This window comes from Cucurbita moschata, unplaced genomic scaffold (assembly GCF_002738365.1).
Source record: "Cucurbita moschata cultivar Rifu unplaced genomic scaffold, Cmos_1.0 Cmo_Scf00083, whole genome shotgun sequence".
Lineage (NCBI taxonomy): Eukaryota > Viridiplantae > Streptophyta > Magnoliopsida > Cucurbitales > Cucurbitaceae > Cucurbita > Cucurbita moschata.
Genome location: NW_019268599.1, coordinates 328,456 through 342,512, shown reverse-complemented (window position 1 = coordinate 342,512; position 14,057 = coordinate 328,456). Strand labels below are relative to the sequence as shown.

General features: G+C 38.5%; 1 protein-coding gene across 1 annotated transcript; it reads right to left on the bottom strand.

Annotated features, from left to right (window-relative positions):
- Positions 1-368: 368 nt before the first annotated feature.
- Positions 369-10,012, bottom strand: LOC111438898 (CLP protease regulatory subunit CLPX1, mitochondrial-like). Its single transcript, XM_023076727.1, has 15 exons — positions 8,862-10,012; positions 8,426-8,487; positions 8,228-8,328; positions 8,033-8,112; positions 5,664-5,714; positions 4,798-4,872; positions 4,637-4,714; positions 2,956-3,012; positions 2,250-2,320; positions 2,061-2,160; positions 1,799-1,903; positions 1,358-1,420; positions 1,123-1,245; positions 881-1,039; positions 369-709 (listed from the first exon to the last, which is right to left on the bottom strand). Exons 1-15 carry the CDS (start codon positions 9,765-9,767, stop codon positions 641-643), a joined length of 2,100 nt encoding a protein of 699 aa, XP_022932495.1. The 5' UTR covers positions 9,768-10,012; the 3' UTR covers positions 369-640.
- Positions 10,013-14,057: the final 4,045 nt, after the last annotated feature.

The window sequence follows — 14,057 nt, the reverse complement described above, 5'->3', positions numbered from 1 at the left end:
TGTGAAGATGTTCATCCTATTATCTTTTTCTTTAACATTTCTCATAGACGCATATATCGAACAGAAACTTGAAAACCCAAGTAGAGGGGACAATAACATTTCTCATAATCTGCTAGAGGGAAAGGTAAAGGTAAAGGTAAAGGTTACTCTACTCCTGCTGGATCAGAGGAGTCGGTTGAGATTGGCGCCAAGTTGTTTTGGTTAGTGGGACAAAACAACTTGGCGTATTATCTTAAGCCTAATAGACAAACATTAGTTCATGGCTCACTTTCTAGTATCACATCAATGATTAAGCAATTGTGTGTGCGTAACACTAATAGACTGTGAATCAAAATCAAATTGAAAGATCAAAGTAGATAGACAAAATCAAAATTCAAAGACTACCTTTATAATTTAATGCATTTTAGAGATTTATTTAGACATAGATGATGTTATAGCCTAAATGATGAATGCCTTTTTTCCTTCATCTTCCCCAATACAATGAACTGAACCTGAGGTATGCGGTGTTAGAATGGGGTAATTACACCATATATTATGAATCTATTTTATTGTTTTTTCCCCCCCCCAGAAAAACCATAAACCAAAAAAGGGAAAACAAATGTATTTTATAAGAACTATCGTTGTTATCTTGACGTTGTTTCTATATACTCACGGCTCTTGATGGCAGCTCTGTCTCACCTTCCGGCAACTCAATCACCTCCAAATTATCCTACAAACAAATTGTACCATGAGTAAGCCCTTAGATTCATAAGAAGGGCCAAGAGGGTATTATTTTAGGAACAATTAGAAGGGTGAAGGGTAGAATTCAAAAGGGTGTTTGACTTCTTTTTAGAGCAAATCATTTGCCTCAAATGAAAGCCATATCTGAAAGAAACTGTACCTGTGATTCTTTCAACTTGGTCTCAGCCAGGTAGCGCTCCAACGCTCCATCCCCACGAAGAATTTTCCCTCCATAACTAGCCAAATTTACCGAGCCAACAGACTCTTCATCGACAACAACGGCATCTACTCTATCGTCTCCAGTCTTAACATCTGGAATCTAAACATTTGAGAATAAAAATGAGAATAAAACAAGAGTATTATAGGACCCCATTGCTATACACATGATTTCAGCCTCAATACCTCATACATGGCTTCAGTAAGAATGGTTTCAAGTATGGCTCTTAATCCTCTGGCACCAGTATTCTTGTTTATTGCTTTCTGGGCAATCCGTCTCAGCGCTTTCTCTGTGTAATGCAGTTTCACCTGGGAATTTAATGACGGTTCAACTAAGAGGGTCTACTCCACAGTGACAGGAGAGATGCAAAGGGACAGGGTTCAGTGTAGAAATCGGCTACATCAGAAAGTAAATACTCACTTTATTCATGCTAAACAACTTCTTGTACTGCTTACCAAGAGCGTTCTTCGGTTCAGTGAGGACCTGTTAACAACAGCAGGTCCAAGGAAACTTTCGTACTCATTTTGGTTATAGAAAGAAAACGTCAAAGAGAATCAACTGCATGCATAACGTGCACATTTCATTATTAAGATGAACTATCTATCGGCATCCATGTATGACAAGAAAAATATGCAACACGATGTTCGCTAACTCATGGAAAACGGATTGAGACAGGCAATGGACGTTTAGGACTATCTTATCTCAATACAGATGCAATGAGGACAATTCAGACAAAATTTCAAATGAACGTAATTGCTAACTAAATAACAAGTTTATTGATATTGAAAGTAGCTACAATCTCTAATAAAATTATCTCTTCGATGTAGTGTCTAGATGAACAACTTTAAACCATTATGATACCTGGACAAGCTGGTCTTCAGTTAAGGCTGATAAGCTAACAAGAATTGGAAAACGCCCAATAAACTCGGGTATGAGGCCATATGCTATAAGATCAGAACTCTCAACCTGAAAAGCACCAAATACAACGTTTACATGAACTTTAAAGGGATTCTGACCATTTTATCATCTCAAACATAAAGTAATATGCATTGATTATAAATTCAAAACATGTAAATAAATAAATCAATGCAGAAATTTAATGCCAAAGGGATTTTCTTGTCACCGTTTCCAATAATGATGATGTAACTGCAGCACTTGTTACCCCGCCCATTCTCATGTTAGCACGAACAGGTGCTCCAAAACCAATAGAAGAGTCTTGCCGTCTGATCAGTAACAAAAACCATTTTAGTATTGAGAAAGCACCCTTGAACACAGATAAAATGTGAGTAATGGAAAATATTTAATAAGCTACCTATCAGAGATTGTCTTTTCTAGATCTACGAACGCTCCACCACATATAAACAAAATATCTTTTGTATCTATCTGCAGATTTTTTCAACTCGGTTAAGAGATAATATCTCAAAGCAATAACCAACATCAAACCCCAGAAAAGGGGTTGCATGCACTGTAAGGTTAAAAGGTTAGAAACGGGGTAAGACGTCTAAGGAAACTATTTATGGTAAAAGGTAACATTAATTCCAGTGCGACAGTACTATATACAGCAGAGGGAGCCTAGCTGTCCAACCCAAACCCAAAACCTCTAGCAATCAGTGAAATGTCTTCTATCCTATATATGAAATTATATGTAAAAAAACGAATCCTTGCAGTAACAAATTATGATGAGAAGACATAAAAATTTCAAATTTCTTTAAAGAAGTGATAGATGCAAATCTTGTTTATGTAGTTTCCTGGAAAAAGAAGTTAAAAAAAGGTACATTGTAATCCTTGAGGTATATACATATCCTAGCTTGGTCGGGCTCCCAACATTTGAACCATGGCAAACCACAAGGCATCCCTTGCCCCAATACCCTTTCTAGAGGCTTTTGGATCTGACAAACTTAAAGTGAGGCTATCCCTTTTTGAAACCAAACCCACTCAAGTTTGATCACGGACTTGAGCATTCACCCACACTACAATACACAGTAACATTCGAGAGTGTTTTTTTGAGAATATATTACCTGAATGTTATCACCCCGAGGATGCTTCCTTGCCCCCTTCTCAGGAACATTTACTATCTACACAAAAATTCATACGCAGAATTTAGGATGAAGAAAAAATATAAAGCTAAAACTAGTACAATATGATCCATATTCTTTTTTCCATTTTTGGAAATTTAATTACAATTAACCACACAGATAACAGAACAGAAAACTTAGAATCAACAAGACTAAAAGGGTAGAAATAACCAATGAATCATTTAGATGGACAAACACATGAGCTGGGTACTCCAATGAGTCTAATAGAGATGCATGAATCTCATTTTCTTATTTGATAATTTGGGTCTTAATGGCAACATAAACAAATTCCAATATTCCATAGTCCTACCGAGTTGCTAAGCAAGAAGCTATATTAATTTGTTGAAAACTTCCATTAAAAAAGGATTTGGAAAATATAAATTTAACTTTCAGCAGATGTGAAACTATGATATTACTGTATATAAGGTGGAATTTAGAGAACACGCCGTACATACAAATCTATAATTCTACCACAACACCCTAGAGGCATTCCTAATCTTTTTGGATTCTACAGAGTTCCTGTGGAGAGAAAGGAACCACCTATTCAATTATAGTATTTGGAATATTATTGCTCGATGGAAAAGCTTTTTGTAATCAATCCAAGATGGTTTTTTTCCCTCCCTTTTCGTATATTCATTCAATCAATGAAAATATACTTTCTTCTAAAAATTAAAAAAAAAAAAAAAAAAGTAGACGTTCCTAATTTTGATCTATGCCTGCCCTAGGAAGCAAACTACACTAGCCCTCTCATGAGAAAGGGAACCCAAGGTCCAAATAATATTGTCATGAGAAAGGGAACCCAAGAGCCTCCTGTCACGATGAATAATATTGTCAAAAAAAGAAGTGGAAGAGATCTTAGCTGAGAGAACAAGACGAATAGGCAAGCTGAAAAGAGATATGCATGAGTTCCTTGCACAGTTGAAGGGGCGCAGAGATCAGTGAGGAATGCGTTGAAGACCTAAAGTCAGTTGCTATTCACATTGTTGAGTTCGAGTATGGTTGGTTGACGAAGGGGAAGGATGACACAGTCATGCTTGTCTAGGGCATGTTGCCCGTGCTGCATACCCATTCTAAACCCTCTTACTTACTTTCATGGTATACCTTTCATTCTAGCGTACATATTGATTTTACTCGTAATTTTGTAAGCATATGACTCCTCACCCCTTTTGATATTATACAATTTGCATCAAAATTTATCAATGTTATTGTTCCTTATCGCTTGCTAGCTTATACCATTTGCTTTTTCAAATTGCTTTCAAAATGTTGCCCAAAACTTTCTCTAATTCCGTTTTTTAAAACCACTTTTCAAGAACAGGATAGAAGTTAAATTACAGGCCGTTTGAGCCACCAGTGACCCAAGTTTTAGTTGACTAACTTACTCGAGAGTGAGGGTGAGAGTAAGTGTCGCATTGTGAGTCTCAATAGGGTTCAATTGTGACAACAAGCATCTCCATCTAAAGCTAAATTTTGTGTACAAAATAGTTAACTAATGCCAATATGAAAAGATGAAGTACTCGAAAAAGAACAAAAAGATCACAACCGATATGGCGTAACAATTTTTTCTTGAACACGTTAAATTGGGAATAGTAATGCATTGGAAAAGACAAAAGTTTTATAGACTCACGGTTCCTTCTAGCATCTTCAATAATGCCTGTTGAACGCCCTCACCAGAAACATCTCTGCTAATATTTAGACTCTCAGCCTGAGAAAGAATAACCAGGTTTACGTTGATATAGTAGATCACTATAAAGAAAAGATATTGATACAATGAAGAATCATGAATACCTTCTTTGTTATCTTGTCAACTTCATCAATGTAAATCATCCCTTGCTGAGCTGCTTGTACATTGAATTCTGCTGCCTAAATCAAATATAAAATGTACGTCAATTTTAGCTGTTCAGTTAAGAAGTAAGATCTGGAAGATTATAAAGTAAACTGGCAGTTCAATGGGGTAAGAGAATAGATAAGTAAGGACCAGATCTCTTGCACTGAGACTGTGATCAAGTCATTCAATCAGTTTAACAAAAAAAAAAAGGCAAGGAAATGTCACATATCTATTTCTGTATAGAGAAAAGGCATGCGATCTTGTGAAATAGAAAAAGAAAATATTTTGGCATTGAGTTTTAACCAGCATTAAAATCAAGAGCACTGACACACTTGGTCAATCTCGTGCCCTTATCAATGTTGCTTTACGATTATTTAACGTGAAGCAAATATTTGCCTAATAGCAAGGCGATCACAAAATCCAAATTATTGGTAGTTTCCTATTTAACTACAAACAGGTTTGGCTAATTTTTTATTCCTTCATCTTTACAGGAATAGAGCAATTTCTTGATCTCAAAGTTTATGAATTAATAAACACCCTTCCTAGAAACTAGCACTCTGTCACCAGTTAATTGTCAAGCATCATATTGATTACATTATATGGTAAGTTGAACAGCATATGTGTTTTTGAAAAATCAAACGATAAAATAATAAAAAGAAAGAAAGAAAAACCAACCATTTTGCAGAAATACGAAACAAATAAATGTACTATTCAAGGCAGAGATGAATGGCGTCAAAATTTATACACAACTTGATAAAATCACTTAGCTACAAGGTAAACTGTTAAGTACGAAGTCTTTTTAAAGGAAATAAAACATGAAGCTTACAGCAAGTAGCTTGTACAAAATTGATTCAACGTCTTCTCCAACATAACCAGCCTGCAAAATGTTAAAGCATCCTCTCGTAATTATTCAATAACAAACCTTTATTATTTTGGGAAGAAACTAAGATTGTATTGTTAAATAAGAATTAATTATTCACACTAGTGTTGGAGGCTTGGAGCACATGAAAAATGAGGCAAACTAAAGCAATGTGTCTCTTGTTATCTATAACCAAATTAAAGGATGGCTTCAACTCTTATTATCTCACCTTCCTTTTGAGAAAAAACAACCAAAATGATAAGGCACCCTTTAAAGAAAGCGTAGAGAAGATGACTGTTTAAACTACCAAGAGAATACATTAAAAAATATAAGGATTCAACGCACAAAAGATAATTTTAATTATAGAAAATATGACCAGGAAAATAAAGAGAAGAAATTCCAATATACAAGGTCTTATCACTCCTACACCAACGATAAGTAAAGAATTTAATTCAATCCAGAAACTTCCACATCTTCATACTCATATTTGTAAATCATAACCCTGTTCTATCAGATAACCATCACACTCCATAACAACATAGTTGAATTTTTCAGATAAAGGAGCAAGTGCAGAAATATACTAATGAAAAACCTCATAGAATGTATATGCATAAGCAGATTAACAACCTAGAGGAGAGAAGAATTATTGCCAAAGGCCCACCAAGGAAGTTACGAAAAGGCCTCCCAGTTGTGAGAGGAATTGAGAAACTTAAGAGAATTCTTATCAACTAAGTTAAGAGGAGAAAGACCCTGGAAACCTAAAATATTGTTTCAGAATGACAAATACTAATCCCATTAGAGAATAAGTGTTTCTCAAAAGAAAATATGAAGTAGCCAACAATGGCTATACAATTTCATATTTGTATTTGTTTATTTTAAAAGAAAAAATAAATTTAATATAATTTAACTATTATATTTGAATTAAATCCCTAAAATAACGCTTTCATCTGCCAGTTACTCCAGAGTAGTAACACATACATCTCCCAAAGGATTTTACGATTGCTTCCACGTAGGGTAGGAAAATGTAAAGGTATAGAAGACCTTCTACCAATGAAGGAAGAAAGTTCAAGAACTTGGAAGTATTCCCATAACCTCTAAGCAAGGGATATGACGTAAAGAAATAATTGACGGTCTCCATTGTTTTCTAAGAATGAGTGGATATATTGAAATTTTTTAGGGATAAATGGTGAATCTATTGAAATAGACATCGGTGTCTTCTCTTCCTCCAAACAAACCACGTAACCCCAAAACAATCTGGCCTTAGGCACCTCAGGCAACAACCAAGACATATCTCTTCACAAGAAGATCAGAGTACATCAAATTGAATTAGAAGCCCAAAAATTGTGATGCGAAGAGAAGTGGATTAATACTGGAAGGTTTATTGATGCCATTTGAGCCACAGTACCCAATACCTTAACCATACAGTTCTCTTTTCTTTCTCATTAAATTTCAGCACAAAGTCTACTTCCATTTTGTGGATTAGGCTAATTAATTGCATAGAGAATTATAATCTTCCACCCAATCTCAATGCGGGTTATGAAGGAAAATACATATATCATAACGAGTGGTCTATATTCATTGTCCACAACTTTCCTTCTAGTTCGAGTAAGATATCCTTCACACATTAGTTACTAACGTAGTTCTTTGGGTTCAAAGCAGTATTTATCAATCATAAAAGAAAAATTGGAGAACTTATCAATCCTGGCTCTCAAGGACTTCTCTATGGAAGCAAAACTCGATACTCCGGACCTAGTAAAGCTACAGGAAATGTCAAACTTTTGAGATAAATGCAAAGTTTCCTGACATTTTTAAATCATAATTTCCACCTTCAAATATGGTTTAAAGTAGCCAATTATCAAGTATGGGTACAAGAAAGAAATAATATCACAAAGTTAGGACTTAGGGTTCTCCATCTGACATGAAAGCTCTCTCCCATTCTTTACCCTTCAGTTAATGCTCTCTTACCTTGTTGAGTTTCAACCTAAGGCCTACTTCACCATCCCAAGAACTGTGCTGCAATTGAGCAACCCCTTGTGTCAATAAAATAAAATGCCATATCAGCAAAATTGTAAAATTGCGAGAACATTCCTAGCCCCAAAAAACTAAGAATTTTTATCAGTGAGGCAAGGCTCGAGTTTAGCTCTCATGAAGAGATGACTCCATTAAGAACATATGAAGTTGAGGAAGTCCTAAATAGGCGACCTTATTCACAAAGGAAAAGGAGCATAAGAAGATGGTTAGAACATGCTAGAAATTCATGGTGAACATATGAACATCATATTTTTATTGTTTTCAACAAATCATTCAGAGGAAAAAATGGAAAGAAAGAAATTCACCTGTGTTAAAGTTGTAGCATCAGCAATGACAAATGGCACATTGACGAATCGAGCTAAAGTCTTCGCAAGTAACGTCTTCCCTATTTTAGGATTTGCAAATTAGAACAGAACTCTTACACATTGTTGATGCTTAATATCATGCCAATGACAACTAGTGTCAGTACAATGAAACTTGATAAGTGCAAGAGGTCATACCAGAGCCTGTTGGACCCATCAAAAGAACATTGCTCTTTTCAAGCTCCACGTTATCATCATCATCTATCATATCTTGGGTTTCTGATTCAGTTCCTGGCGCGCTACATGAATCCACAACAACAGTAGCAGCTAGTTACTAACGGACACGGACTGAAGGGCAAGATAATTCTTAATGCAAAAGTTGAAGGAAAAACCAACCATTTTTTCAAGGAAGCATGATATATTCGTTTGTAATGGTTATGTACTGCCACAGAAAGTACCTGTGAAAGATAATGAAAGCTATCTTTGAAATTTTACAACAGTTCATAAACTAACAATGCAACAAATCAGAGCACGCTGATATAACTTCTCGCTCGTTGCAACAATCACCTAAATTTAGGATAAAAGTATGTCTTCAGCACTGCATATCATAGTTTACACTCACTCACTCCTGGTTATCAACGTGCTAGATGGTGGTCAAACTTCAAAGACCAAGAAACTGAAGATATGTAAAAAGAAATTACAATATGACAAGCAAGATAGCTAGTTTATGAAAGCAACATCACTTATGAGGCTTTAAACTAAATATGTCCGTTCTTATGCAACCACCGATAACATGCATGCTAATGACAAGTTCATCAGATCATATGCAAACCTTCTTGGCTTTTTCTTGGCCAATAACAAATTTGTCCAAGCCCTTGCAAATCTCTTTAGGAGTGGGTAGATCCTTCCCCAAATTCGATCCTCCCCACTCACTCTTCTTCCCATCACCAGCGCCATTTCCACCCGAACCCGAGATGCTTCCACCAGGACCTGTAGCACGAATGAAGTTCACACCAGGCGCATATGGCGGACCTGGAGGAGAATGCACCGCCAGCCCATTAACGGGAGGCGGTCCAGGAGGCCAATTCTCAGGCGGTTCTCCACCATACAATCTTGCAGTTTCGAAAAACGAGACTCTCAACCTACTATTCACATAATTTTCATCTGGAGAACCGGCGATGGCATTACCTTTACCATCTTTGGTAGTAATTCTTCTTTCTAAGGAATTCTTCGGTTTGGAATTCAGATTGCCGATCTCGATGAAACTGCCCCGTAGAGGAGCGATCTTGTAAGGGCGGAAATAGTAAGCGGTCTTGCAATTGGGACACAAATTAACAGCTTCGTAAGCTTCTTTTCGGTTCGGAGGAGCATCGGAAGAAGATGGAAGAGAAGAAGGGGGATTAAGGGTTGGAAAATGACGGTTGGAGAAGAGAATATCCATATGCTTAGAGCAACGTGGACAATTAGCCTCGGCCCGAATCTTACGGATTGGAGTACTTGTGTTGTAGGACTGTGAATGGAAATCATCAGAACCAGACCCGCCGTTGTCCCATTTATAACGCTCCTGAACGCCGATAAACGATTCCCGGCGGCGATAACTCGAAGCATAAAGATAATTGAGATGGGTCGAAATGGGGCAAATCTGGGTCAAACGGTGACTGTGATTGGAGAAGCAGAGCAGCCTTATTGCCCTCAATTTCTTCCATTTGAAAATCGCAGTTCCACCACTTCCAGACATGTACAAATTTGTATATAATTCAAACGGATAAAGAAATAAGATAGTTCGTCAAGAATCCAGAAGAAATTCAATACAGTACAAGCTCTAAATCTAGAGAACAGAAAGAGAAAGCGAGAGAGACAGAGAAGTAGAGGAAAAAGTGCGCCTAAAATGAAAGAATACAAACTTCGCGTTAATTTATTGAGAGAGAGAGAAAGGTGAGGAATATTTTAAGATTGAGAGGATGAGAAGGAATGTGTGGGAAAGAAAACAGGGCAAGAAAACAGCTTCAATCTTTTTTCTCCATGATTTCTGTCTGAATTTTGTACTTTTTTCGTCGAATCTAATAATGAACTGTAACTCTAATTTCTATTAATCCCATCAATCCTAATGTTTCAAATATTGAAAAGTTCCAACCCCATTTCGGATTTTATTTCAAATTTCCATTTGAAACAAAGACTTTTGAGAATCAAAAACAAAAAACCCCATTAGAAATCCCACTAATAATTCAAAGACTTTTTTGCATATTATGGCATCGGTTCAAATCCTACCTTATTTGAACCAATTAGTTGCGGCAGTGCTTGAACAATGCAGTGTTGTCAACTCAATCACCTCAAGCAACTCCAAGGCTTTCTCATTTCTGTTGGTCACTCGCAAACACAGTGATTGGCCTTCAAGCTGGTCCGCTTCTGTAATGATCACAGCTTATGCTTCTCAGCGCGATCCTAAAGCGGCATTTCTTTTTTTATCGTACCATGGTCCGCTGAGGAACTGGTCGACCCAACCATTTTATCAATCCCCATGTTCTAAAATCTTGCCCTGAGGTTATGGAATCCTATGGAACCCCGTTGCGGCCATTGATGACGAGAATCTGTTCGGATATTGGGGTTGCAAAACAGATGTTCGATGAAATGTTTGAGAGAAGTGTAGTGTGTTGGAGGGGCGTGATTTGTGGGTATGCGAGGGTTGGGAAGATTGATAGTGCAATAGCGTTGTTTGAAAGTATGGTGGAGAGGGATGTGGCTGCTTGGAATGATGCTCTGATTGCTGGATTGTTCTGTGAATGGTGTATTTGGCGGAAAGGAGCATGAAAACAAGCCGAATAAGATCACAGTAGCATCTGCAGCAGTATCAGCTTGTGGACATACTGGTATTTCAATATGTTCATCTTGGGTATTTCTCTTCAGATTCGAGGCCATCCTTTGCGATTCGTGATCTAATATTTCAATACGTTCATCTACGGAGATTACTCTACAAGATTGGTGAAGAAACTTGGCCCGAAAATGTGACCGATATTGGAATCTTGAGGGCTCTTTCCAAGAACTGTAAAATAGTGAACTGCCTATTTTGAACGCTCATATTTCGGTCTATGTTGAAGTAAAATTCAAGAAAAAAAATATCAGGATGTAGTTTGAATTACGATCCATAACTTTGTCGAAGTATATCTATTTGGATCCTAGATTAAAAGATATGAAAAAGAGAAAAAGCTAGAGAAACTTATCGAAAATCGGATTGTTTTTTTGCTCAGGAGGAGAGAAAAAAGAAATATCCAGCGAGCCGCGTGTTGTCAACTGGCAACAGGGCCTCTGTGTGTACGCACGCTAAGTGGAACAACGCATCAGTCTCTGAGTGGAGTGATGCAGCTCCATCCATCCTGTGAAACGCAGCCTGATCCGAGCCACAAACCCGCTTACCGACCAGCTTCGATCCGCGACCCACCGAATCAGCCAACCCTGGTCCAACCCGACCGACCGAACCATGTGTGCCACATGTCACGGTCCTACTTTTTTTACCATGCGGCATCTTAATCTTGACACGCTCACGACCAGCCTTAAGGGGAATTAAGCCCCATATATATTTTTCATCCTCGCTTTGTGGCTTCATTGGGCCTTAGGCGAGATTCGTCTTCGTCAATCCAACATTGCTTGTGCATAATCCAAACTTGTTTGACCACACATACCGTCTGCGCGTGCATGTTCAATCATCTGCGACACAACCGACTTGTCTCTACACTAGGCCAAGTCATTCGGCTCGATCTTGCCTCTGCTCGGGGCCAAGGTCTCTCAATGCAACATCGCGTCTCATCTTGTCATCTCGATTCCCATCGACATGGCCCATACTTCTTGACGTCATCCCGAGTCTCGGGGTGTCTTCAGTCATCACAACTCGCTCGGTCATGCCATCGAGAACGAGCCCACGTGTCGTTCATCTCATCGGAACGTCCCGAACATCCGTCCATCTAGGTTCTATTGAGGCACCGACCCTCCCGTGCTAGTGCCTTGTCATTTACGTATACCGTACTGGATAGCAGGTGTATGTAGCAACCTCCAACACGCGGGCTGGGGCGCAATACCGGCACACTCATGCCGCTCGATACTGTCCTTGAAAAATCCATTTCAAAGGAAGTCGCCCTTGACACTCGTAGCTTACTTAGGCCACAGGGCCCAGGGGTGGTGAAGAGTTGACATCATGGAACCCCTATAGTACATTTTTAATCATTTTTAATCCATAAGGCATAGATATGATTTTGGCGAACGGTCATACGGTGTCATGCAGTGTCCGTCTGGTGTCCGATTGACACCAAATTTGGCGAACATTCATATTTCGTATGGATGGACTTAACTCCAGAACCGTATGCCCGAATTCCTTCCAAAACCTCAACTTTTGAGGTTAAGGACTAGGACCCTACCTGACCCTTCAACAAGCCTATCTTTGCCCCTCTTGTCTATTTGATGTCTCTATCATGCTTATGTCTCAATTGTCTTCAATGCCCACGCTGTATGGTGTGTTAGATAATACATCATCCTCCTTGGTCGCATCATGGCACTTGTCTAGGTCCACGTGTGGTCGGATGGGGGCCACTTGAGAGTCGTCGCTTCTTTTGTCGCAACGTGAGGGTCACAACCTACTCTCTTCATAGTTAGGTTGTAACACCACGCGTCAACGTAAGGAAACTTGGGATTTCAGCGTGCGCCTTCGTATTCGAACCCATGCACTCATCAGCAGCTCCAGAACACGCATCCTCTTCCCTAAGGCGCGTCCGTACACGCGCGTGGAACGTCTCTCCAGCATATGCTACACGCATGAGGGTCAATTTTCATCCCATTCGACTTCTATTTGCGCAATTTTCATCCTGATTCCAACTCTAACTATATTTTTATGTGAATTAGGGCCTAATTGAGAAAACTCAATATTTTTGGACACCCTATTTGCATAAAAATTCTAAGCAAAAGGGCATGTGTCAACCATGTAAGTCACCATATGAATTTTTAGGAAGCAATACTTGTAAGGATGAATGCATGCATGCTAGTATATTTAACTTAGGTGGTAGCTTACCATGAATGAATTTAGGTAATTTGAATATTATGAGTATGGATGTTATATGAGAAGCATTATGAGAATTGTTTAAGTGTTGCAATTATGTTTTAAGTTTCCGCTATATATGTATGTGTATAATTCATTATGAAAGAAGGATGAGAATTTGTGAACTTTACACTCCGGGAGATCGATGCATGTTATCACCTCCTTAAATATGTATGTTTATTTTGAATGAATTATGTATGATGATGCTAGATGACGGCTATGTGCACAATGAGTTATTTTTCATGACCCATTATTATGATAAGTGTAGGGATTTAGGGTTAGAGTGACAAGTCATTGAGTCGAGACCTAACCTTTCCCTAGGAACCTAAGAGACCACCACAACAAATGAACCACCTAGGAGTGTTCTTAGGCTGTTAGTTGTGTGAATGGTATCTATAGCTTCGTGGGGAACCAGGGGTTCTTGATCAGTACCCATTGCTCCTAACCATTTTGCATGGGAAACGGGAGCCCACGTCATACAACTCATTAGCTGTATGGGATAAGGGAGAGGTAGTCCCTTCACGATAAGGGGGACTATTGTGGACCTAGATGGTTGCAACTCACCCCTAGGTAAGATACCAAGTAGTCTCATAAACCATGCATGAGGTAGCTCCTCGTAGGTCACCGGTCATTCACAGCTTGACATAAGAAACTATTAGGGTTTAAATGAAAGGACGGAGAACCACAATAGCCACGAGAGGATAAGACCAGAACCTGATATCATAGAGCTAATGAAAAGTATGTGAGAATCTATTAAGTCTAGGGTGCGATTAAAGCCTACAAGTAGGTAACTTACTAAGTATAATCCTGTTTTCCTATCCTTTTTAGGTGTTCACTGGTTGCCGGTCGAGGTAGAAGAGCGTTTGAGAGCTGTACGGCACAGAAGGGATCGTTCTGGAGCGCCAATTCGCTTTTAATTGTTTTGGAGTTTTTTTTTTTTTTTTTTGT

Bases quoted from the DNA above. Each gene is read 5' to 3' on its own strand.
- LOC111438898 (XM_023076727.1), bottom strand. From the start codon at position 9,767: ATGTCTGGAAGTGGTGGAACTGCGATTTTCAAATGGAAGAAATTGAGG. The intron at 8,329-8,425 runs GTTGGTTTTTCC...GGATTCATGTAG, and splicing joins CATGCTTCCTTGAAAAAATG to CGCGCCAGGAACTGAATCAG. The intron at 4,715-4,797 runs GTATTCATGATT...ATTCTTTCTCAG, and splicing joins TTGACAAGATAACAAAGAAG to GCTGAGAGTCTAAATATTAG.